This window comes from Hippocampus bargibanti, linkage group LG04 (assembly GCF_051943395.1).
Source record: "Hippocampus bargibanti isolate YZ-2025 linkage group LG04, ASM5194339v1, whole genome shotgun sequence".
Taxonomy (NCBI): domain Eukaryota; kingdom Metazoa; phylum Chordata; class Actinopteri; order Syngnathiformes; family Syngnathidae; genus Hippocampus; species Hippocampus bargibanti.
The window spans coordinates 7,276,039-7,301,420 of NC_142737.1; the positions used below are offsets into that span (position 1 = coordinate 7,276,039).

At 39.6% G+C, this 25,382-nt stretch overlaps 1 protein-coding gene across 1 annotated transcript in view; it reads left to right on the top strand.

The window, feature by feature from the left end:
- The window catches only part of stpg2 (sperm-tail PG-rich repeat containing 2), a 40,255-nt gene that overhangs the window by 4,261 nt on the left and 10,612 nt on the right, over positions 1-25,382 (top strand). Inside the window, exons 7-10 of the mRNA XM_088993794.1 lie at positions 4,169-4,267; positions 9,942-10,101; positions 11,351-11,514; positions 12,470-12,562. Coding sequence (XP_088849920.1) covers positions 4,169-4,267; positions 9,942-10,101; positions 11,351-11,514; positions 12,470-12,562 — 516 coding nt within the window. The remainder of the gene's footprint in view (positions 1-4,168; positions 4,268-9,941; positions 10,102-11,350; positions 11,515-12,469; positions 12,563-25,382) is intronic.

Genomic DNA, 25,382 nt, shown 5'->3' on the forward strand with positions numbered 1-25,382 from the left:
CTTGAAATGAGGGGGCCTGTCCAAAATACAATGCAATACACACAGTGTTTTATATAGCACTTTAACAACAAATGAAGATATAACAAAGTGGTAACATGTAAACAATGGAAATCCTGACCCCTCACGGAAGGTAAAAACATTGCCAGAGGCCTGACCAGCGCTTTATTGGTAACCCCTCCGCAAGAAAAACCAAAACCCGAACAAATTCGGGAATAGCGCTCCACGCCATGCTGCTCGGGAATGGCAGGGAATGAGTTAAATGTTATTTATGTCATTTATTTTGACAAAAGTTAAATAAAATGATTGAAGCGTTATCATGATTTTTACAAAAACATGCATTTTAATTCAAGTCCTGGTTTAGTCAAGAATATTATTCAATGAAAAATAGCACAATTACACCTCATACTTTTATGAGAGAAAAAAGTAATTTATTTGAGTGCATAATAATAATAATAATAATAATAATAATAATAATAACAATCATCATCATCATATATATATATATATATATATATATATATATATATGAGTGCATAATAATAATAATAATAATCATATATATATATATATATATATATATATATATATATATATATATATATATATATATATATATATATATATATATATATATATATATATATGCATTTTTTTTACCATTTTTTTTTTATCGTGTGGCAAAATAATCCAATTCGTCATGACTGGATTTGCAAATGTACTCATTGTTCACAACAAAATACAATTCACCTAATAACCGACCATTCAGTCACATACATGAAACATTGAAGGGGTTTTATTCACTCACATTTCTCTCATCTTTGATACCGTAAGGGGGCAGTACAATGCCATCTTAAGGTCCCCCACACTCAAAACACATTGTTGATGTTGTGGAGGAGTTACTCACCTGTGTGTGAACCACAGCGTGCTGAGCACCCCCTCTCCTTCCTCACCCTTTAGAATGGAGAGCGTATGCTGCATAAGATTTGACGTGTGTGTGAGCTTGTGTGAAACATCTTTCTGTCAAACACAATATGCCTCTTTGTCTATCCTTCCACCTTTTTCGAAAATAAAAAACCCCACCAAAATTAAAAACATACATTTCGCACATTTAAATATTAGTGGGTTTACCCGTGACTTTGAAAATTTGCCCTTCCACACACACGCTAGCTACCATGGTATATTTGGACCTCCCCCTCTGTGATGCTTTTCCTTCCATCCATCATCATTAAAATCGCACAGCACAGGACTATGTTACGTATGCACCCGTAAAAGCAGATGGATCATTAGTCACAGCGGGGGACACGCAGGACAAAACACCTTTTCTACCTTTGCTGTCCCACTGAAGCTCATTAAATCATCGTTTTTGGACATGCTGCACTTTGAAAATGTGCGTGCCGCACTGTTGGAAGTGAAATAGAACCCAAACCTTCTGTTCATGGTGAACATCATCATAATGATAATGATGACGATTATGAGACACGTCGTTATTACCGTCATTAAAATATTCTACATTATCATGTGACCTTTGAATCCCATTGGTAATTGGTACAAAAGAGGGGTAACATTCCCGACTCACACTATTTTACAATATCCTGAAAACAAAACCCCCAATTTTAATAATTCAATATCAGAATTCAGTACCAATGAATATTCCAACACTGAATATTCAAAATGGTATCGGTTTGTTAAAAAGAAAAGCTATCACACTGTCCTAGTTTTGATTTTTTGAGGATAGTCATGGAATGATTTCAACTTGTAAATCAAGGATGTCGTTTAATATCCAAATACACATACGGAAAAGCAGTTTCGATTGTCCAGAAGCCCAAGATGGCGCCCGAGTGGGCAGGCGTCAGCAAGTGCTCTCACGAACCTTGATTTTTTTTCTTTCTGTTGTTTTTTGTGTTTTCTTTTATCACTTAGAGTTGTTGTGCGTCATGTGGAACGGATATGAATTGTTTTTAGCATTTTTGGCCATGACATTTATCAAGGAGGAGACTGTGCTGAGCGGTTGCGCCTTTTGGCCAGCACCAATATGCCAGCACTGTTTTTGATTTGGGAGGAATGTCTGTGCCATTTGACAGTCATCGCTGGACAGCTCTGGGGTGATTGTGCTTTTTTTGCACCCGTAAAGGGCAGCATTTTCACAGCCCTGCTTTTTTCAGTGATAAATATGTTTCGCCGATGCGTATGTGGAACTGTCGCGATTTGGAGTTGAAGCGGATTTACGTGGGACAGGAGATGTGAGACAGTCTCTTTTCATCAATGAATACTACAGCTTTGTTTTTGTTTTCAACATTTAGCTTGTAGCCGGTGTGCACATTTCACCATGACATCCCTGATCCACTGGTTAAAAGGACATTTTGATCCTTTCCCCTTTCATCTAGTACTGCTTCAAACAACAAAGAGGGTACAGAAATTGCTTAAAATTGAATGACTGTATGTGTCTTTGTGTTGTGTCACATTATTTGTGATTTAGTTTTTTTTTGTTGTTGTTTTGACTTCAACATGGCGCCGCGAGAGTCTCTGCCTTTACAGAAGCTCCTGTATTTTGTTTTTCACTTCTTCCTTTCCTCTTACTTGCATCACTTTGCTATTATGAAATGTAAATTTCTCCACTTCGAGACTAATAAAGGCTGATCCAATCCAATTCAATACTTGCATCAATACACACTTTGTGTCACACTTCCCACAATGCATCACTGCATGCAGCTGTCAACAGACATTGTCTCGAAATTGACTCACCAACTTCACATTGTCAGTTTCAAATGCAGAGCTTCTGTTAAAAATAGTCAGCCTCTGAGTTGTTGTGTTTTGCTTTCAGGATTATATTTAAAAATATATATATATTTATGATTTTGCCACACACCATGTTGTTTCGCACACTTTCCGAAATAACAATTTATTTTTTCCTTTTTGCCGAGGACCGCGGGGTGCAAACGCAGCCCCTGAATTTTTATTTTTTTTGTCAATCGTAAAAGCACAAGCAACAAAAGGTGTTGCACATAAAGCCATCAAAAAGAAGCGGCCCTGTGTGAGTTTTAGGCTAGAAAATGGCTTCTTTTCTCTTGGACATGGGAAGTATTATACTCAGACAATAACAACCCTGTTCACATACTGAATGAAAATTGATCTTACACAAGATTTTTTTTTTTTGCAGAAATTCACGAACACACATTGCATTTTATTTCCTGTCGTTTTTTTAGGAAAAAATCTTTTGGATGGACCATGGTAGTCCACTTCGGTTTTGACAGTGAAAATTGCAGACCATACAACAAATAAATTGCCGATTTGTGGTGTCTCAACTTGCCCTGAATTTTTGCATTTTTGAAAATATACAATGTACTTTTAGGGGTACCCAACAGGACTCCCACTAGAGTTACTCAGCAACGCCCTGTGCGATGTTTAAAAAAACCAAACTAGCACCATTTTCAACCGTCGGGTGGACGTTTCGTAACAGGACACGTGAAAAATTGAATAAACGAGCCCCAATCAATAAGCAAAACACCTTTGACTAGTGATATTTAACCACTGCGCCATGGCATATTATTTTTTTGTGTTTACATTTTTATTCATTTACCACAATTTTTTTGTTTTGTTTTTTTGTAATCAGAAATAATCATTCATTCAGCTAGGCCGACAATTTATAGTGATTGGTAGAACAATTATAATATTATGGTTTTTGTATTTTTTTATGTTATGTACTGTATTTTCTGGTGTATAAGGTGCACCCACGAAACTTGATTTTCTTCAAAAGATGACCCTGCGCCTTATAGGCAGGTGGGCATTATATGTGAAATAATATTGAGACACAACCTATCTCGGAACTACTCCATTTCCCCCTGTAGAAGAAGTAGGTGTAACCCTGCCTCTACTGTAGCGCCTTGTAATGTGGTGTGACTTACATCTAAAAAAAGCCTTGATATATTTATATTTTTTTACATTTGGAAAACTATTTTCATTCATTGAAGGTGCACCTTATAGTCCGGTGCGCTTTATATATAGAAAAAGTTTGATAATACACCATTCATTGGGGGTGCGCCTTATACTCAGGAAAGTACCGTATTTTTTTGCCTCTACTGTTGATAATAATTTGGAAGATTGACCATTAAAAAAAGGTGGTGAGGTGCGATTACCTGTTTAATATGTATAATATGTCGTCCTTATACAGGGCATTCCTGGTCCTGGCCACTATGACATCAGAGGACAGTTTGACAAAAGCAGTGACAAAAAGCAGCAAGTCACCGCCTCCTTTCTTTCGCAGACTGAGGTACAATGCAAATGCAACTCAGCCGCCACTTTGCCGGTTTTACAATACAATATTGACTCGCGGAGAGGGCAAGGTTGAATCGACCTAATTACCATATTTTCCGATGTATAAGGCGTACCCAAAAGCCTTGATATTCTTCAAAAGATGACCCTGTGCCTTATATATGCAGGTGTGCCTTATATGTGAAGTAATATTGAGCCACAACAGGGCTTGCAACTACTGTCAGCTGTCACCAACATGTCCCCCAGTAGAAGAAATAGTGCGTAACTCCAGGCTCTACTGTCGGGCCTTATGTGCAGTACATTTGATAAACATTTATCAATTCATATATTTGGAAAACTTTTGTCATTCTTTGAAGAATGACAAAAAAATTCCAAATATATGAATTGATAAATGTTTATCGTATTCACTGATGTGCCTTATATGTCAAAAGAGCTTGTATATACACCATTCATTGGGGGTTGCACCTCCAATGACGGTAAATACGGTACTCATGTACTTATCATATTACATGTTTGCCTGGCTACTTATGGAGCTCAATCGTAGCTGTTCGGGAAGTCATCTCGATAGGCCAATATTTCTCGCAGACAGGTTAAAATACCAAACCAAGCTCTGAAGAAGCACAGAGACCAGAACAGAAAGCGGGCGACTCAGAAACCCAGAACAAGTCTGAAACAAATAACAAATAATGTATTTTCCGGTGTATAAGGCACACCCAAAAGCCTTCATTTTCTTCAAAAGATGACCCAGCTTCTTATACGCAGGTGCGCCTTATACACCGAAAAATACGATAGTCGAGTTAAGGAAGATATGTCAAAATGCAGTAAGAGCAATTCAAGAACAGGATAAGCAAATCGGGAAAGTAAAAACAACACAGAAATGCATACCGAAAGTAAGAACTGGTCAGAAACAGGAACTTTAAAGGACAACCGACACCATTTTTTTTGTTTGCTAACTGACATCAGAAAAACGTTTTATAGCATCTAAAATACCCAAAACACGGAGGCTGATATCTTTAGTCAAATGCAAAACTCCAATAAAAATGAGTTAAAGTGTCCCAAAACTACTTCAAAATGACCTCGGAGATGCCGAGTTTCAGAAGGTCCCGCCCTCTTGTTAATGACATCACGCCAGGACGTCTTGCCTTGCTCTAGAATCAAAACAATGGCTTTAAATTCGGAGAAAATGCTTTCTTGTTACTCATCCAGTTATGAATATGATTCAAATAGTTCTGAAGAGGAAAGCATAAATGTCTGCAATCGATTAAATAAGTCCTCCCGTATCAATTCGAGCCGCCAGGACTCCAATGTAGCGTCCCAGAAAACGCACAAGATGGCGCCCAAGCTCTGTTGGAAATGGGCTACTTGGAATTTGAAGTTGAAACTATTTTTCAACTAGTATCAAATAGTAGTCTTGGTGCAACACACGATTCACCATCGCGTTATTTAGGTGTTTTCGCCATCAACACGGATCAACACGAAGTTTTCAAACCAAACTAAGTACCCAAAATGCATTGTGTGTCGCTTTCTCGGTCAGGGGCGTTGCAGACGTGACGTAACGTCAGCCATCGTCATCAGCTCGAAAACAAGACTTCCTGAATATTCAGCGCGAGTCTTAAAACGTAAAATATAGCTATATAGAATCTCTGTAAAATATGCTCAGTAGAAGTCATTTGAAGTGATTTTACAAATTATGGACACAACTTGTCCTGAGGCGTCGGACATCCATTAAGACATGGAGCAGGAAGAGCAAACCAGGAACAGGAAGTGGATGAAGAACTGGAAGTAGGCTGTAGGCAATTTGATTTCATAATTTCCTTGCTTTGCCACATTTGTAGAATGAATAGTACACACTTGATGGAGAATCGTAGAGTCGCTTACCATATAGTACAACATGCGCTCTTCATAAACAAAGATAGATTTCGCAGTGATGGCAGCCCACGCCGGACTCATCCCCATTAAGTGCATTCACTCCACTTTGTCACTTTGTATTTGACTTGTACAATTCCAACAAGATGATGCACAATATGGCTTCATTGTGCCCGTAGGATGAAAACTATTGATTCCATCGGCCCAGATAAACAAATTAGGATCCATTTGGATGCATTTAGGGACATTACTCTGCATAGTGCCAACACTGAAAATATTTCCCGGATATAATCTGGGAGATAAATGCAGTCAATTAGCGGCTTCTCATAGGAAAACGTTGTTCTGTACGTGTCCTAGATCTTGCCGCTGAGCTCCATTTTTTTTTTCTGTGCGATTTTCAGATATGAGGTGAACGTGAGTTTATTAGCACGTTCAAAAGCAGGAAGGTTTTGAAACGCACATTCAAGTGCTTATTTGAATGATTTCCAAACAAAAATGCATTGCTGCGAAAGCCTGTTTTTTGAGATTTTAATGTAAGAGATGAAGGGGCGCCCCAACAAAGTGGACACTGTGGAGTCGAATAATACCTACTAACGTACAGTGGTGGACCATCAGGGCCTGCAAGGCCTTCTCTTCTGGCCTAATAATATCTGAATCACAGAATAATATTAATTATATTTTGTCCATAAATTCTTATGAACTCATTCACTGCCAGACGTGTGCAAAAATGTGTCCTCTCCAGTGCCAGGGCTTTTGTCATTGCCACTTGAATTCCAGAACCCACAGAGTATTGAGTTTTAGGACTAAACATTCAAATAGAGCGTTAGAAACCTTAGACTGTCTTCTTTCATGAGAAAAAAAATGTTTATTTCGACCTTACTTGGTTGTAGAGTTATTTGCATTGAGATAATTCCTAAAATATATGGGTCTGTAGTTTTATGAGCTTGAAATGAGGGCGGCCGTCCAAAATACAATGCAATACATACATATTGATTTAGATAGCGCTTTAACAACAGCTGAAGCTGGAACAAAGCACGAACATCGAAAAAAGCGAAATGCTGCCCCCTTGTGGAAAAGAAAAATAACATTGCCATAGGCAATGGCCAACGCTTGATCGGCACCCAAGCATGAACGTCATACAGTATTTTCAATTCCCGAATAAATTTTTGTATAGCAAAAAACAAATATTACAATTTTATGATGTTATTATTGATTCTTCGCCATCTTGTTGTTCAATCTTTTCTGCGGTGTGAAAAAGCAACTTCTGACGCCATATGATGAATCCACGCGTTGATGGTAAAAACTCGAAGTTTAATGACAGTATTTCTTTCTTCACAAGTTACTTCCTGACTAACGGCACCCTCTATTAAATCATACCACACTTTTTATTTATATTCGCAGCTATGGATTGATTCAGACTTAGCACTATTGAAGGCCCAGGGATGATATGCACGGCCCGCCACTGCTAAAGTGTCCATATGTCAAGAACAGGAACAGCAAGTCAGGGCAAGGAACAACATGTCATGAAATGGCTCGGCTTATTGGGATAAGACCAAGCTGTCAGGATAAGGAACAACATATCCATTGACGAGGAGACACCGGGTCTGTATAAATTCCAATTTTGGTGACGAGTAGATGCAATGGAAAAGAAAAGAGGAATAAGGTCAATTTCTGCTGATAGGGCTGTCATCCATTTTTTAGCATTTGCCATGACTGGCACAAAAGCGCAATTGCGCGTCTATGGAAGGCAGAGTTTCCGACCTAATTTCTTTGACCACATGCTGTGCCTGCGTGTGTGCGTGTGTGTCTGTGTGTGTGCGTGTGTGTGTGGCGTTAGAACCTCGGGCAACAGTTTTCTTAGATGTTCATCTTGGTGTGACTCTGCCTGTACTCCCGCAGAGGGATAGAGAGGCAATGAGATAAGGAGGCACTGAGGGAGGGATGAGAGGATAAGGGGGAACGAACGGTTGGAATCCGCCCAGTTGTCGCCTCAACTATAGGCTCTTCACCATTTTGCCGCAATATCATTTGGACAATAACCACATGTGGGATTTTTTTTTGAGAGGGGGGGGGGGGGGCTTGGAATGTGTCTGTGTGTGTGTGTGTGTGTGTGTGTGTGTGTGTGTGTGTGTGTGTCTGTGGTTTGGAAGAAAACAAGCTCAACAACAGAATTCAAATGAGCTTCAGTAAAGTGCCAACCAAGCTCAGTTGGGAGTCTTTTTTTGTGGAGAGGAAAACTTGGAAAAAAGAGAAAAAGGCACAGCATGAGTTTGACAGATGGGCCTCCTCGCATGTGTAACATGCGTTGAATGTGGTGGCCTTCAAACAGCGGGTTATGTGACAACACAGTTATTCATGCAACTTTTCTTCTTCGGTCTTTGTGTATGTTTGGAATATGTCAAGTAATATCTCATGTGTTGCTAACGAAGCATAGTCTTTTTTGGGTGTGAAATTGTTCATAAATTTAGAGTATGTCAAAATGTTTAGCACATAGTGCATCCCGGCGATCCAGTCTATTCACAAATTAAAATGAAAATTATTATAGTGAAGGAAGTAAAGAACAAAAGGAAATAAGGTAGAAAAACATGAAAATTTTGGCATGTTGTTTAATTCATTCGCTGCCAAACGATGTGCAAAAATGTGTCCACTCCACTGACAGGGTTTTTGTCATTTCCACTTAAATTGCAGAACCCACAGAATATTGAGTTTTAGGACTACATAAACGTTCAATGTAGCGTTAGAAACCTTCGACTCTCTTCTTTCATCCGAAAAAGAGTTAATTCCTAAGTTATATGGGTCTGGAGTTATATGAGCTTGAAATTGGGGCAGCTGTACACAATACAATACATATTGATTTATATAGCGCTTTAACAACAGCTGAAACTGTAACAAAGCGCTAACATGGAGAAAATGTAAATACTGCCCCCTTGTGGAAGGGTAAAACATTGCCAGAGGTGTGACCAGTGCTTTATCGTCAGCCCCCACAAGAAAAACCAAACACGAAAAAATTCGGGAATGGCGCTCCACGTCACACTTTTCAATTCTCGAATACATTTGGGAATGGCAGCAAATGAGTTAAGAGATAACTTTAGAAAGTTTAGCTTCTTGCTAGCTGTTCTGTACCTTACGTCACTCCAATTGGTGGATATCCAAAAAGGGCTCGTACAAAGAAGCATTTTCAGAAATAGTTGTTTCATTTTACACTTAAGGGATGGGCAGGCAGGCCCAAGTATTTGTATATGACATTTCAAAATGTCCATTTTCAATAATATCCCCCCAAAGGAGTGCTAGAAAATGGAGAATGACACAGCATGAAAATGAATCATGTAAAGTCCAGGCCGCTTGATTCCAATGCTTTCCAGTACTTGTGCTGAACCTTATGGCCTCTGTGTGCTATAAGTGCTGCTGAGGCTGACTTAGCGTCACGGCGACTGACACGCAGAACCTCTGATGAAAGGTCTATCAAGTCGAGCTTGACAAGCGCAACTTGAGTAGTGCTAATATAAATTTTGCCTGAGAAAAAAACCCCTCCTAAAAACGCCTCCTCTGGAACCAGAACTGTGCTTGTTGTTAGGCCAGGAAGACTTTAGGTCTTATATATTTTGTGAAATAAGGAGTAAGGTCTTGTGTTGTGTATTCCTGGATGAAGCCCATTAGCATCTCAGTTGTCCAGGGAGTGATTGCAGAGTGGTTTTAGACTTAAGATGCTCCCAAAGGAAATGCTAGCGGCGCTAAATGAGCATTAGCGTACACCTTGGTGAGTGCTACAGTATCAAGAACTGATCCCTTTCTGCTTTGTACTTTAGAGGTTCAAACCTGCCAAACAAGTGTCGCCCCCGGTTGGTGCCTATAATGACCCGCGACACACCATTCAAACGTCACACAATGCGACGAGAATGCGCAAATGCCCGTTTGGTGTCACAGCGGAACGTTTCCCGCTGAACCGCAATGGAGGTTGCACACCAGGTTAGTTTGTACCTGAAAACTTGATTTCCTTTCATTATATTTTTAGATTTGCACTTGTGTCTGTGTTTCCCTTTAATAAGAAGTTTTCTTATTACAGGAATAGCGCATCTCGTCAAGTCGCCAAGTTTAGCTAGACATTGGCTCGAAATCTTTATCTGTCACTTGCAATCACGTTCAAAAGTGTTGATATTTGAATGGTTAGACAGAATGTCTTGAAAATATCCATAACATCTGTCAATAATCAACAATTACAGATCATCCACTACCTCGTTTATTTGAATAGCAAATATAGATTTTGCTTCCATTATGAGTTGGCACAGAATTACAGTAAAGTGGTTGGCTGCCTTTTATGAGCTAAACAAAGTCCGATAGAGGCAGTTGGCATAACACTCAAATGTGTCTCCCTTTTATATAAGCATCACAGTTGGCTCAGTTTGCATCACATTACATTTTTGGGAGGTTGGGGGGGGGGGGGGGACTGTGGGGGCAATATTAGCTAATTTGTGTTAATTTGCAATATTGTGTTTGCTGGTTGTAAGCAAACCCATTAGTGTTGTTTAATTATGTTCTTCTTTCAACATTAACATAAATAAACACTTGGGGGTTGGGGAGTTGGGGGTTGACAAAGCCAAAAATGTCATTTGGTAAATTATGGCTGCAGTGCTAATGAACTAGCTCGCTATATAGCTAGCTATCTAGCTGGCTATCTATTTGCTATCTATATGCGATCTATTCGCCATCTAGCTAGCTTGCTATCTATTAGCTATCTATCTATCCCGCTAGCTATCTAGCTATTAACTATCTATTAGCTAGCTTTCTATCTATTTGAGTTATTTTGAGTGAACGCTGGCACGTGTGGCTACTGCTGCTCTCCTACAGAAAAACCTATCCTTTGACTGTAAATAAAAATAATAATACATTTCATTTATAAGCGCCTTTCAAAACTCTCAAGGACACTTTACAGTCACATATTTTTTTTGTCCGGGTGAGCAGCGGCGGCCATTTGCGTTTTGAAAGTCGCTTATAAATGAAATGTTTTTTTATTATTATTATTATTATTATTATTATTATTATTATTATTATTATTATTATTATTATTATTATTATTATTGAAAAACCAAAAAACTACAGCAGTGTAGACCCATGACTCCCAACCAGGACTTTGACTTGAGTGAACCATAATATTCACAGTGTTCTATTGAGAACTGTATTTGTTGATACATTGACATTCCTTGTGTACTGTGTCCAGGTCCCGGCTCCTACAATGTCCTGGACTTGGGTTTGGCCCAGGAAAGTTTGAAAAGGGCATATTCAGAGCGAGCCAGGAAAGGGGGATTTGGCTCCACCGCTCAACGAAGCAGCATTTTCCTAAACAAGGAGTCCATACAAGGACCCAGCCCGGGAGATTACCAGGTAAATTCATGCGAATCAAAAAAGTAGAATATTCAGAAATTACTGCTTGTTATGACAAGCTGAGTCACAACAACTATAACATTATATGTATGTGCCTTTAAAGGACTACCGACGTCTCCGGACAAGTTGTGTTCATAATTTGTAAAATGGCTTCAAATGACTTCTACTGAGCGTATTTTACAACCATTCCACCGCATATAGCTATATTTTACGTTTTAAGACTCGCGCTGAATATTCAGGAAGTCTTGTTGTTGAGTTGGTGACGAGTCCGTACGTGACGTCACTAAAGGACCGCCCTTGACCGTAAAAAAGACGCATTGTAGCGGTCCTTCCATCACGTCAATGTATTTTGCTGTACAACCTCGTGTTGCACCGAACAAAGGTTTTCTGATTCTGATTCTGATAACTGGATGTGTAACAAGAAAGCATATTCTCCGAATCTGAAGCCATTGTTTTGCCATTCACAAGCAATGCAAGACGTCTTGGCGTGACGTCACAAACTGGGGGCGGGACTTTCTGAAAATGCCCAATTCGCAGCTACATTTTTTGCAGATTTTGGACACTTTAAGTCATTTTTATTGGTGTTTTGCATTTGAGTAAAAATATCATACTGCGTGTTTTGGGTATTTTAGATGCTATAAAACGTTTTTCTGGTCAGTTAAAAAACAAAAAAGTGACGTCGGTTGTCCTTTAAGGAGCGTAACTGAGAGTGAGCGACAAAGTTAGCTTTCACGTGTGCTTTTACTAGTATTGGCTAGCATTGTTTCTTTGTTGATGTTCTCCTTTTGTAATTTCAGATTTTTGTGTGTTTCACTGTTTGTAATGTTCACTAAACTACTAAAAACGAAATGGTGACTGTTCTCCTTTTCACACATGCGACAGCATATCTGAATCTCACTTTTAGTGAAATCACCCTCCATGTTATTTCTACTAAAAACTGTTTATGTTGTGTCAGGTGGAAACGCATCCAGAGGAGCTTTACAAAAAGCAGCACACAGCCGCATTCAGATCAGCCACGCAGCGTCTGGCATCCTCAACTGTGGCCAAAGTAAGTCTATCTCTCACTCTGTTTTGTCACTCGAGATTTAAACCTCCCTACTTGACAAAAAGTCCTTAAAAGAAAGAAGTGCCAATTTTCAGACTTTAATAAATGGGGCATTGCAGCAATCGCATCTGACCCTTTACTACAATGATGCCAGCGATTCCATTTTTCCACTGCTTTTATCTTTGACTGCTTCCTGACTTTTACTTAATGAGTTTTTTTTCACGACTTTTCTTCCACCCTTATTAGTCTCCTTCCAAGAACGCCTTTGTTCTCTTTCAAATACATTCAAATCTCACTCTTTTATCCATCGTATATACTCTTTTAGATCAATGAGAAATGCTAAAACAAATTGGTGGGAGCACAATGCATCCAATCCTTCCACAATTTTCTCATGTATTCCAGTATACAAATGGATGAAAGCACAAATATAGCCGGGAATACGGAGGAAATGTGACCTATTTTTGCCGCATTGATAAAGCAATATAGGCAAAACACAAATATCATCTCGCATTTGCATAGCAAGGGCTGGTTGAAGTCACCAACCTTTTTGAAGGCGAGGGCTTAAAGGATTTGATACACGCTGCTGAAATTTTGACAAACTCCCTTTAATCATGTTAGATTGCGTTCTTATGAATCATGAATGATATTCTTTCGAAGAAGTGACCTATTGATCATTTACCACAACAAGGGTCCTCATCAAAATGGTTCACTTTATTTCGGTAAATCTGTCCAATGTTCACATTTTCAAATGATCACTTGTACAACATTTCGCAGATATCAGTGTCCCATCGCTGCAGGATCAAGAACTACTTCTGTGGTTCCTTGAGGGCCACCGCAGTGGTGACCCTAACCTTCGCGCCACAGTTTTTTAAAGAGTCCTTTTCATCATGCTCTTCACATTTGATCTAATGAGGTCACACATAACGCCTCCTTGGCCATTGTGAGTCTTAAAGGTCACCGAATGTTCCGATTTAAATTAGGCTGTAGGAAAGACACATTCTTTTAGTGCTGCTTCTGCATTTTAAGAAGATATTTTGCACCAGTTTTTGGCAAAAGTTTTTGTGGGCTGGCCTTTTATTAGCCCAATGCTAAAAAAGAGCATATCAAAACCTAGCTAGCTATCTATCTAGCTGTCTGTCTAGCTAGCAATCTGGCTATCTAGGTATCTTTCTATCTCGCTATCCATCCACATATATATCTCTATATCTATATACAGTGATACCTTGGCTTCCGAACTTAATTGGTTCCCAGACAGAGTGTGTAAGGCGAAAAGCGTGTATCCCAATTCTTTTTTTTCCCATAGGAAACCATTAAAATGAGAATAATCCGTTCCCAGTGCTTTCTCTGTGATAATTTTATCTAGTTCCTCATCAATTGTGTTCTGTTTAGCTGGGTTGATAACTTTTTGCATCAAGTGTACAGATGGCTTGTGCGGGTTGTTTGTGGAGCCTGATTGATGGGATATTTTAACCTTGCAGTCTACACTCTGCCTTTGAACTGTCAAAGTTGAAATTCTCTCACTGTCGTCTGCCGGTCTCTTAGATGTTTAAACCACCTCTCAACACTGCTGCGTTCGTGACCAATCATGTGGCTTTAACCGAAGACTGGGGGCGGGGAATAGAGGACAAAAAAAGTTGGCAGCAATTTTCTTTTTGGGGAACGGCTTCACTCTCTCTATCTGTAACCCCCACTGCTGCGTTCTTGACCAATCACGTGGCTTTAATTGAAGACTGGGTGCAGGGAATAGAGGGCAAAAACAGTCGGCTGCCATTTTGTTGTTAGAAGAACGGTCTCGTTCATGAACGACACATCACTCATTGAGGCAGCTCCGTGAACAAAAAAAGTTCGTATACCAAGGTAAAGTTCGTATGCCAAGGTAAAATTTTCAGAAATTTAACCTTCGTAAACCGAAAAGTTCATAAGCCAAGGGGTTCGTAAACCGAGGTATCACTGTAGCTGTATCACTGTATCTATCTATCTATCTATCTATCTATCTATCTATCTATCTATCTATCTATCTATCTATCTATCTATCTATCTATCTATCTATCTATCTATCTATCTATCTATCTATCTATATATATATATATATATATATATATATATATATATATATATATATATATATATATATATATATATATATATATATACAGTAAAGTCTCGTTATATCGATATTCAAGGGAGTCCGAAAAAATATCGATATAACCGGGACTATCGATATATCCGACCCTGTTTGCATGTAATTTTCTCCGTGCGTGCATAGAAATAGTATCGATATAACCGGGACTATCGATATACCCGATATCGATATAACGAGACTTTACTGTATATATATATATATATATATATATACTTGTATCTATACACATGTATCTATATACATGCCTCTATATACATGTATCTATATATCTAGATATATTTGTGTGTCTTGCTTTTGGTTTGACTCTCTCGCAGCAACTGTTTGTGTTTTGCGAGTTTAATTTGCAGCGTTTGTAGGCGGAGGAGCATCTAGGTTTGATGTGGGCGGACGCGCGAAAGCTCTTCTGCGGCACAAAACAAGTGAAAGAAAAGTCAGAAAAATCATGTAAAATACAAGGAAAAAAAAACACGGCTGCTTGATTTTTAGATACATTTCTATGCTCCAGCCCGTGTACCTGAGTGGCTTACGATACCCAGGCTTTCACACTGAGCCTTGCTGATGAGCACTTAATGAAAACGGGCCTGGGGACAGGGTAGCTGTAGTCGTTAGCCACATGCCGCGCCACAGCCGAGGTGGTTGACGCGGCGACGCCTCCACCATCCCCGCAGGGACGATAGTAAAAAGAAAAAAGATGACTGATATTCCGGAGGCTGCAGCATGGACATGCATAAGACACATGAAGAGATACAAGGAAGGATGAAGGCACTGCCACACCGTCTCGGCATCTGTTTCATGTGCAGCGAGACTTCTCTTGTTGCAAGTGACGGCAATGGCAAATATGAAAGCTGTACTCTGTCGCATTGAATGTCTGCACGTGGCCACGGAACACACCACGAGCACCCGTTATCTGACTCACTTTAATATTTTCTCTTTGATAGCTTCTCTTTATTTTCTTTGTAACACCTTTTGTCTGCTTGATTCCAGCAGTCTTAGTCATTTGCATAATGTTTTATCTTCCAAGTCTGCTCCTTAAAAAGGACATGTTTTAATCCACAGACATTGCCAGATTTATTTGTCGAATAAAAGTGTCACGGGTTACAGAAGTATAACCTCAAATTTTTTTTGTGTGTGTTGATCCCATTCAGTGTTTGGATATCCTTTTGAAAATTGTATAGAATGATTGGGTATACATTTGCAAAAAAATAAATAAATCTATCTATCTATCTATCTATCTATCTATCTATCTATCTATCTATCTATCTATCTATCTATCTATCTATCTATCTATCTATCTATCTATCTATCTATCTATCTATCTATCTATCTGTCTATATAGGTAGATAGGTAGATAGATATAGATATATTTATTTATTTATTTATTTATTTATTTTTTGCAAATGTATATCCAATCATTATATATATATATATATATATATATATATATATATATATATATATATATATATATATATATATATATATATATATATATATATATATATATATATATATATGCTTGGTTGAAGAGACAGAAGGCCAAAAAAGAACCCACATTCCCACAAAAAAAATAAATAATTGCAGATAAATCTCAACCCCACATTTTCTCATGTATTAAAAAAAAAACGTATAAAATACGGGGAAAACATAAATTGACAGGTATGTTATAACTCAAGCAGGTTATAATGAGCAGAGAGTCATTTTCAACTATTTTCACCGCCTTTGAAAAGCAATCCAACAATTCTCGGCAGCCTATAAGAGGCACTTGCTTTGCAGCTATCTGAACCTGCTGTAAAATGTTGCCAACGGGCACCGTGTAAGACGATATCAGCAAAATATAAAAGCTGTTTTTGACACCCTTCAGTCACGATTGAACTTGATTTAAGTTTGACGTTTTGTTTTTGATGTCGGCGCCAGTAGCTTGTGACTGGCAATCTAAATTAGCCCTAATTACCGTCGGGAATATGTGTCACTAAAATGTCACTTGACGACGCGCTGTCAGGAACAACTTCAAAGTAAAAGTATCCCAAGTTATTGAGCAGATGTTAATTCGTAAAGTATGGTTTATTTTGAAGTTGGCCTTCTTATTGTGTTGATGACATGTTTCTGCCAGGCAAAGCATGGACACTGTTGCTGCAGCAACGACTTTTTTCTTGACGGTGTACCCTAAATAAATATAAAAAATATATAAACCAGGGGCTGATAAAAAAAAAAAAACATGTATTTTTTTAATGAGCTACTCCAATTATTTGAGAGTTCATTTTAGAACTCTGCGTTTAAAATGCCCATCCAGGTCTGACAGATTGTGACAAGCAGGGGCGGTGCCAGGATTTTTTTCCCCTTTCGCTAAGGGACCAAAATTTAGGGGGACTTAGATAACAATTCATACATATATTTTAGAAAACCAAATAAACCAGTTTGTAAAGGTTTTGTTTGACTTATTTTCTTCTCCAACAACAGTTTCTTTCCTTCTTTACCTGCCTCCCCTTTCTGTCGCCCCTCATAATTGCCTCTTCCTTGCCGAGGTCGTGGGATACACCCTCAGGCAGCGCCCAGAGACAGCCAGTGAAGAATTTAATTTGGACCGATGTTCTCCCCTGAGGCGCTGTGGCATGGGTTCCTGCCTTCTATAGATTAGTGACACATTGCACTGTCCCCCTGAGCGACGGTGCACACAAGCTCTCACTGGCTCTTTTGTCACTTTTCTTTTTTACAGCTTTTGCCTTTCTGATTCTTCTTCATTGATGTCAATTTCATTCTTCCGCCACTTACGCCGAGATGGATGAAGGTCCGCGCGGACTGCCACTGAGAGCCACGTAGGCTGACGGCCAAGGACAATAGCCAGATAGCAAAATAATGTTGACATCCAATTTGAGTGCAGAGACTGAAATTCAATCGGATGATACGGTCGTTGAGGAAGCTCGGCCAACTTTGGTCCGATTTCAAATGCCCCTATAAAGAATAATAGCAGTCGTTAAAGCTTTTATTCAAAGTTAGTAACCGGACCGGCAAGGATAGAAGGCACATTTTAACATTGTTAAACAGTCATGTAAGTTTTGAGAATATCTATCAGCCACACACTAAAACTAATAGTCAACTTCTTGTTGTGCTTGTGTGATAATTCCAAACAGATGTTTGTGGTAAACAAATTTCACATTATATTCATGCAAAGGAGCCAGTGCATGACCGACTGCTTTTGTAACCATGGAGACCTGGCGCAGAGTTACTTGTTGATTTAAGAGCCCCCATAAATAGAGTAAAAATATAGTTTCTATTTGTGTTTTAACACATGGGTGCATCACTTAATCGCCACTGCGGTTGTCCGTTAGTGTGGCTTGGTGGCATAGTGATCGAGTAATGATGTGTGCCTCAAGTTTGATCCTAAGCACTGTCCTTTTTTTGTATGCCGTTAGCATGTTTACCCCCATGCTTGCGTGGGTTTTCACGTCAAACATACACAGTATGGAGGGCCACATTTGGAGTCTGTTTACGTGTGTTTGTGGAATCCTCAGCAATACTCGCAGCGGCATGATTATTTTGACAGTTGACAAAAAAAATCGATAAGTCCATTTGGTCCCTGGTCTGCTATAACTTGAGGCCGCAGTTGCGCCGCGTGTCATAAAAATGCAATGAAATGAATGTCAATAAGTGGCAAACATACTTTTCTTGCCCTGTGTTGTCAACACGTCACAGTCGCCTTCTTTTTTTCTCCTTGCCAGACTATTTTATTTATGTTCCGCAACATTTCATAGACAATGTCCTTGTCATTAGTCTTGCTTTTTGCTCTGATTTTCTTTCTTTTATGACATCTGTCTTTTCGTCAACATCCATCATGTACTTTTCTGAAACCAATATCGTTCCCAGCATCCCCCCCCCTTCTCCTTTTATTATTTTTTTTCAAGCGCATGTCCCTGACCTTAATGAGGTGCTCTCGCCTCGTCGATCGGCGTGACTGCTTCGTGTCTGCGAGCAGCGCCACACCGGACAAATTGCTTTTCATAACGTATGTGACCTTTTCTGAAGGGTACTTTTTTTCTCTCTGGCCCTGTCGACTTCACACGGCCATCTTTACTCATCCACACTCTCAGGTTTTTAGCCTTTCTGTTCAATTCACATTCAGTTATTTGTATGTCTCTAAAGTTGAACACAATCTGTACAATTTGGTTTGGATTTCAAAACATGTTCTCCCATATAGGACTAAAATAGAACTAACGAATCCATGGGTAGTGTTATGCGATCCTCCCTCCACTAGAGGGCAGTGATGTGGGGTGAGAGTAGTTAGTTAATTCCCTTTTTTCTGTACGTATTACACTAACAAGCAATGTTAAAAGCACCTGAAGTGTACAACCGTGCTCGTCTAAAGTGACTCCAAACCCGACTTGGATATTTGTCGGCGGAAAAAAAAGCAATAGAGAAAAAAGTGGCCAAACATTGGTTCCAGATGCGGCAAATATGGTTTAAAAATGAATAATTATAGTTTTGGGGCAAACTTTTTTTGTCTCGATCAATTTGGTTTGTTGATTTTTATGTAGTTTTTTTTTCCTAAAGTAATCTGATTACTTGGCCGGTGAAAGTCTTGTTTGATTAATCAGTACCAGAATCCGTACATCAGAATCAGAAAACTTTAATCGTCCTACAATGGGGAAATTTACATTCCACAGTAGCAATTTGAAAGGGGATGGGGTGGGGTGGTGAAAGGATAGAAAAACAAGATATTCTAAGCATAGTAAAAATGTCAGCAGACTGATATGTATAGTATAAATGTGCAAAACCGCTTCATAAAAAACTACATAGTGCAGGTATCAAGAAAGGTATATTGATATATGTGGCTGTATTGCATCAACACATCTACAAGAGTCCAGGTTTTTTCCCCCATGTGATTATTGAGAAGCCTGACAGCAGTTGGTAGGAACGAGTGGCGGTACCTCTCCTTGCTGCGCGGGTGTAACAGTCTCTGGCTGAAGGAGCTACCCAGTGCTGTCAGGGAGCGCAGGAAGGGGTGGCAGGGGCTGTCCATCATAGCTTTTAGTTTAGCAAGCGTCTGTCTGTTGCCCACCTCCTCCAGAGAGTCCAGCGAGCAGCCCACGACAGAACTCGTCCTTGGCTCCAGTCTTTTCCTGTCCCGGGTGGCGATGCTGCGCCTGACCAGCAGACAATTCCACAGTGGATGGCTTAAGCGATCACAGAGTCATAAAAAGTCTTTAGGGGTGACCCCTGAACCCTTAAATACCTCATTCTCCTGAGTAGGAAGAGGCGACTCTGTCCCTTTTTGATTAGGGCATCCGTGTTTGCCGTCCAGTCCAGTTTATTGTTGAGAGTAACACCCAGGTACTTGTAGGTCAACGGTGCTCAACGGTGCAGGTGAGGATTGTTTCCTACAGAAATCCACAACCAGCTCCTTGGTTTTCCCGGTGTTGATTTGGAGGTGATTCTGCTGGCACCAGTCCACAAAGTCCTTTGTCAGTCCCCTGTACTCCCGATACTCCCGATGCATATTTTCCCTGATGATCAATTTCTGAAACTGTTGGAACATCAAAGCCCAGGAAAATTGAGCGTAATTCCTGGGAAAACAAACATAATCACAAAATGGATTCGTGTCCCTGAACTGTGACGGGTTTGTCCTTGTCAAATTCCATATAACATCACGTCAAATCTTAACATTTGACTGTACCGTACTAATTGTGCGGTAAGATTTTCCCTTGTTTACTTTCCTTATTGCTTCCCACACATCGATGCTTCGCGAATAATAATGCGTGTGTGCGCGTGACGCATGTAATAACGACCACAGTGAAATATGTCTTTTAATATCCCACCAGTTACACTGAGCAAGGACAGAGTGTTGTTGTCATCATAACCGATGTTAGTGATGATAAAGTGAAAAATGCCGGAGATGCGCTACTGTTATTATTGTCACTGCTTGGCGGCTTTCATTGTAGCATTTGCATACGACCAACAGATGAAATTCGTCTGTTGTTGGCATTATGAAATTCGTTCCAGTCAATGGTGTTCCTTTCGGTGACAATATGTTGCAAATATGAAGAGAGTAAACACAACAAAATAGTCAACTTTTTATTTTATTCATTAATTTTATCTATTGAAATGATCGAATCTTGTATATTCGGAACATTGGTTATAACATGTTTTTATTTTCATCATATAATAAAAGACTGCATCAAATACATTCAAAAATCATATAAAATGTATATTTATTCAAGACGTCTTTACAATGTTTGAAAAATATTACTACTGTATTCACTTTTTATGAAATAATTATGTACAGCTAAATGCATTAATTTGTGTAATATTACATATCTATTTTAAATACAAATTCAATCAACCATTAACTCATTCACTGCCAGACGATGTGCAAAAATGTGTTCACTCCAGTGCCAGGGTTTTTGTCATTTTTACTCAAATTGCAGGACCGAATATTGAGTTTTAGGTCTACATAAACATTCTATACACAGTTAGAAACCTTAGACTATCTTCTTTCATCAGAAAAAAAGAGTTAATTCCTAAGTTATATGGGTCTGAAGGTATCTAAGCTCGAAACGGGGGCGGCTGTACAAAATACAATACAATACAATACATACATATTGTATTACATAAGCTTCTGTGTAAGCCCTCAGTCGTACAGGAGTGGTCCATCGATGAGAAGGTTTCTTCAGCCGTCATCTGTACAAAAGTGAAGGTTTCGGACGTTTCGCCTCCTATCCAAGAGGCTTCGTCAGCGAACTAAAGTCTGACTGGTCGTATCGGCCCCATTTATATATCCCTAATGTCCAGACATGGTGGCGCCGGACACAGCTATGATAGGTCCCTACTCTCAGGTTGGGGGGGGCAGAGGACCCCTCCCTGTGGCCCCACTGATTGTTCCTACATTCCTGACTAACGACTGGCCTATTACCCCCACTCCCCCCGGTATCACCTTATCAGCATAACGACCCTCATCAGCATTGCGAAAGTTGCCTAACCTGTTTTGCCTAAGCAGGCTATTGTATGAACGATCCAAATTGAACCTCACCCCACCAGACCGGTTTAATGAAGGATTTTGTTGTTTTATAAGAATCGCTTCTTTTACCCCCCTTTCAAACCATCTATGTTCTTTCGCTAAGATGTTAACCTCATTGTCGTCAAATGAGTGGTTGCTAGCTTTTAGGTACAAATGTACTGCCGATTGAGGTCCACTTATATTATCCCTGGTTCGCTGACGAAGCCTCTTGGATAGGAGGCGAAACGTCCGAAACCTTCACTTTTGTACAGATGATGGCTGAAGAAACCTTCTCATCGATATTACATAAGCTGTAACAAAGCCTTAACATGAACAAAAGGCGAATGCTGCCCCCTTGTGGAAGGGAAAACATTGCCAGAGGTCTGACCAACGCAACAAATTCGGGAAGGGCGCTCAACGTCACATTTTTAAATTCCCGAATAAATTCGGGAATGGCAGCAAAAGAGTTAAATTCAGGAAGTATTGTTCCATATAATATCAGGCATTAAAAAGACAAATATTGTATTAAGATTTATATGTAATCTTCACATGCATAAAACAACAGCCCATTTGACTATTTTAAAACAAGACCTTGTATAGCATATTTATTATCACACAAGAAATTAGAATCTTAAAAAAAAACATCAAATCAAATGGCAGTTGCAATGAGGACAATCCTAAGAAAATCGAGTTTTCCGAAGGAAATAAAAAAAAGTTTTATTGGTGCACAGATGGCGAAGTTGCACGTTGTGCATTTTGAGGCTTTATCATGTGTGGACACTCTCAAAGTGAGAAAATCTCCTCTAGCCGACAAGTGCTGCTCATTGTTAGTTTCCCACTGGCTGCCTGTTATAAAAACAAACAGAGTGGAAAAAAAACAAAAATAGAACATGTTGGCAAAACGCAGCGTGAGTTTCAATTGGCCGCCATTGTCGTCTATAAAAATACAGATTGAAACACTTTTGCCACAGTTTTTGGAAATTCTTCCTTCTGGTGTGTACGACTTGGCCACCATGCGCGCTATATTTTAGACACATATGAATATACCAGGAGATGGTCTTCAAAATGTGTCCACTCCATTGCCAGGGTTTTTGTCATTTTCACTCAAATTCCAGGACCCACAGAGTTTTAGGATTACATAAACATTCAATACAGCGTTAAACCTTACACTCTCTTCTTCCATCAGAAAAAAAGTGTAAATTACCGAGTTTTATGGGTCTGACGTTTTCTGAGCTTTAAATGGGGGCGGATGTACAAAAGGCAATTGCTGGTCCCTCGTGGGAGGGAAAAACATTCCAGAGGTCTGACCAGCGCTTGATCGGCACCCCCTGCAAGAAAAAACAAACACATTCGGGAATGGCGCTCTACGTCGGTAATGGCAGTAAATGAGTTAAGGACAGGTGTCAAAAACAAGACTTGAGGGCCAAATCTGGGCCGCCACATCATATTATTATTCGGCCCGCCAAAGCGAATCAAACTTGTGAAACTCCATTTGGTGTTTGATCAAAATGTTGTATGGGAAGGTTAATGCCTCTAAAGTCAACCGACTACAATCCTGACATGAAAGACGGAATGCCCCCCCCCCCCCCCCCCAAGTGCCTTCAGGCTCCAATTAAAGAACACACGTCAAGTAAAAAAAATCTTGAATGTGAGCACATTTGCTCTTAACAAAGCGGATTTCATTTGTATCAGAATCAGAATCAGAATACTTTTATTCGTCCCGTATCGAGCCACTCTTCCAACTCTGCAAGGCTGCCGTTTAGATTCATTTATGCGTCGCTAATCACATGTCAGCAAGGACAATCAATCAGTTTATCAATGCTGCTGTGTATCTGTCCCACTTCATATTACATTCCTACATTGTCTTTATATGTCCATTCATCACCTTCTTCAACCCCGTGTCCAGTTGAACACAATGTAGTCCACCAGCTGTGTCCGGCAGATGTTTCAGTCGCTGAGTGTTTACATGCCAGCACCCCACCCGTCGAGGCAGGTGTGCACATTTTGATGCAGCAGCTGTGTGTTTGAATACAGACAGATGTTGAAGCAGGAGTTTGGTTGATGATTTTGGGAGCTAAACAGCCACACACACAGTCAACAAGGGAGAAACGAGATTAATAAAGATGTAAAATGAAAGAGGCGCGCTGCTCGTTTTTCTTCAAGTGGGCCCTGTGGACTTGGCGAGGAAGGGAAGGTGCGCAGCGGAGGAGGGTGGTGGTGTTCCAGGTGTGGTTGTATACAAGCGGCGCAATGGCTGGCAAAGCTTCCAGACAGCTTACTTCATTATAGCACGCATTCATCACAGGGAGACTTACTCTTGAACGTCTTCCAAGCACGCGTTACTTGGAGGTGGATTAGTTTTTTTTGCAGCCTGCAGACACTTGATGATTTACTGCAAAATCTAATGACAGCGCATATTACTAAGTTTAGGACTTGCGGTGGTGTTCGACCGCACTGCATCACATTGATGGATGTTCCTTGCCACGGTGAAACCACAACTACGATAATAAGCTTGAGTGGGGAATGAAGACGTTTGTAGCGCAGGCAGTCAAAATGGTGAATTATTATCTTTATGAAAAGTGCATTGTTGTTTTGGATCTCTTTGATACTTAAGATGAGGGGTGTCAAACTCATTTTTTGCTCCGGGCCATATTGTAGTTACGATTTCCTCTCGAGGGCCGTTATGAATTTGGGGAATCCATTAGAATGTTAAATTCCATCCACATTTTACATATATACCTACATTTCAAATTTTAAGTAAAAAATAATGACTTATTATGGTTTTGATACGACAATTTGGAACTTTAGCGAACATGGAGTTTCACAAGTTTGATTTGCTTTTGCGGGCCGAATGAAATGATGTGGCGGGCCAGATCTGGCCCTCGCGTCTTGACTTTGACACCTGTCCTAAACTCATTCACTGCCATTCCCGAACTTATTCGGGAGTTGAAAATATGACGTAGAGCGTCATTCGCGAATTTGTTCGGGTTTTGTTTTTTCATGCTTGGGTGCCAATGAAGCTCTGGTCATGGCCTCTGGCAAGTTGTTTCTTTTCCAGAGGGGACAACAGTTCCCTTTTTTCCATGTTACCGATTTTTTTCCATCTTCAGCTGTTGTTAAAGCGCTATATAAATCGATACATATGTATTGTATTGTTTTTATCTGCAGCAACCCCCATTTTAAGCTCAGATAACTCTAGACGCATATAACTTAGAAATGTACTCAGTTTTTTCTGATGAAAGAAGCGAGTCTCATGTTTCTTACGCTGCATTAACAGCTGTTTTTAAAGCGCAGTATAAACCAATATGTATGTATTGCATTGTATTTTGGACAGCCACCCTCATTTCAAGCTCATATTACTCCAGAATTTAGGAATTATATCTGATGAAAGAAGTGAGTCAAATGTTTCTTACGCTGCATTGAATCTTTATGTAGTACTAAAACCTCTGGAATTTGAGTGACAATGACAAAAACCCTGGGACTGGATTGGACACGTATTTGCACATCTTCTGGCAGTGAATGAGTTAAGCTCATGCGTCGTCGTGTTTCCAAGACATTTAAATATTGAGTTTCACAAGTTCTCCTAAATTGATGAATAATTTTTGCTTGGGCTATTATTGTTAAGTGTAACCCAAAATACCACTTGCAATAATTTAAATCTGTAGGAAACTTCATTTGAATGTGGTGCAACT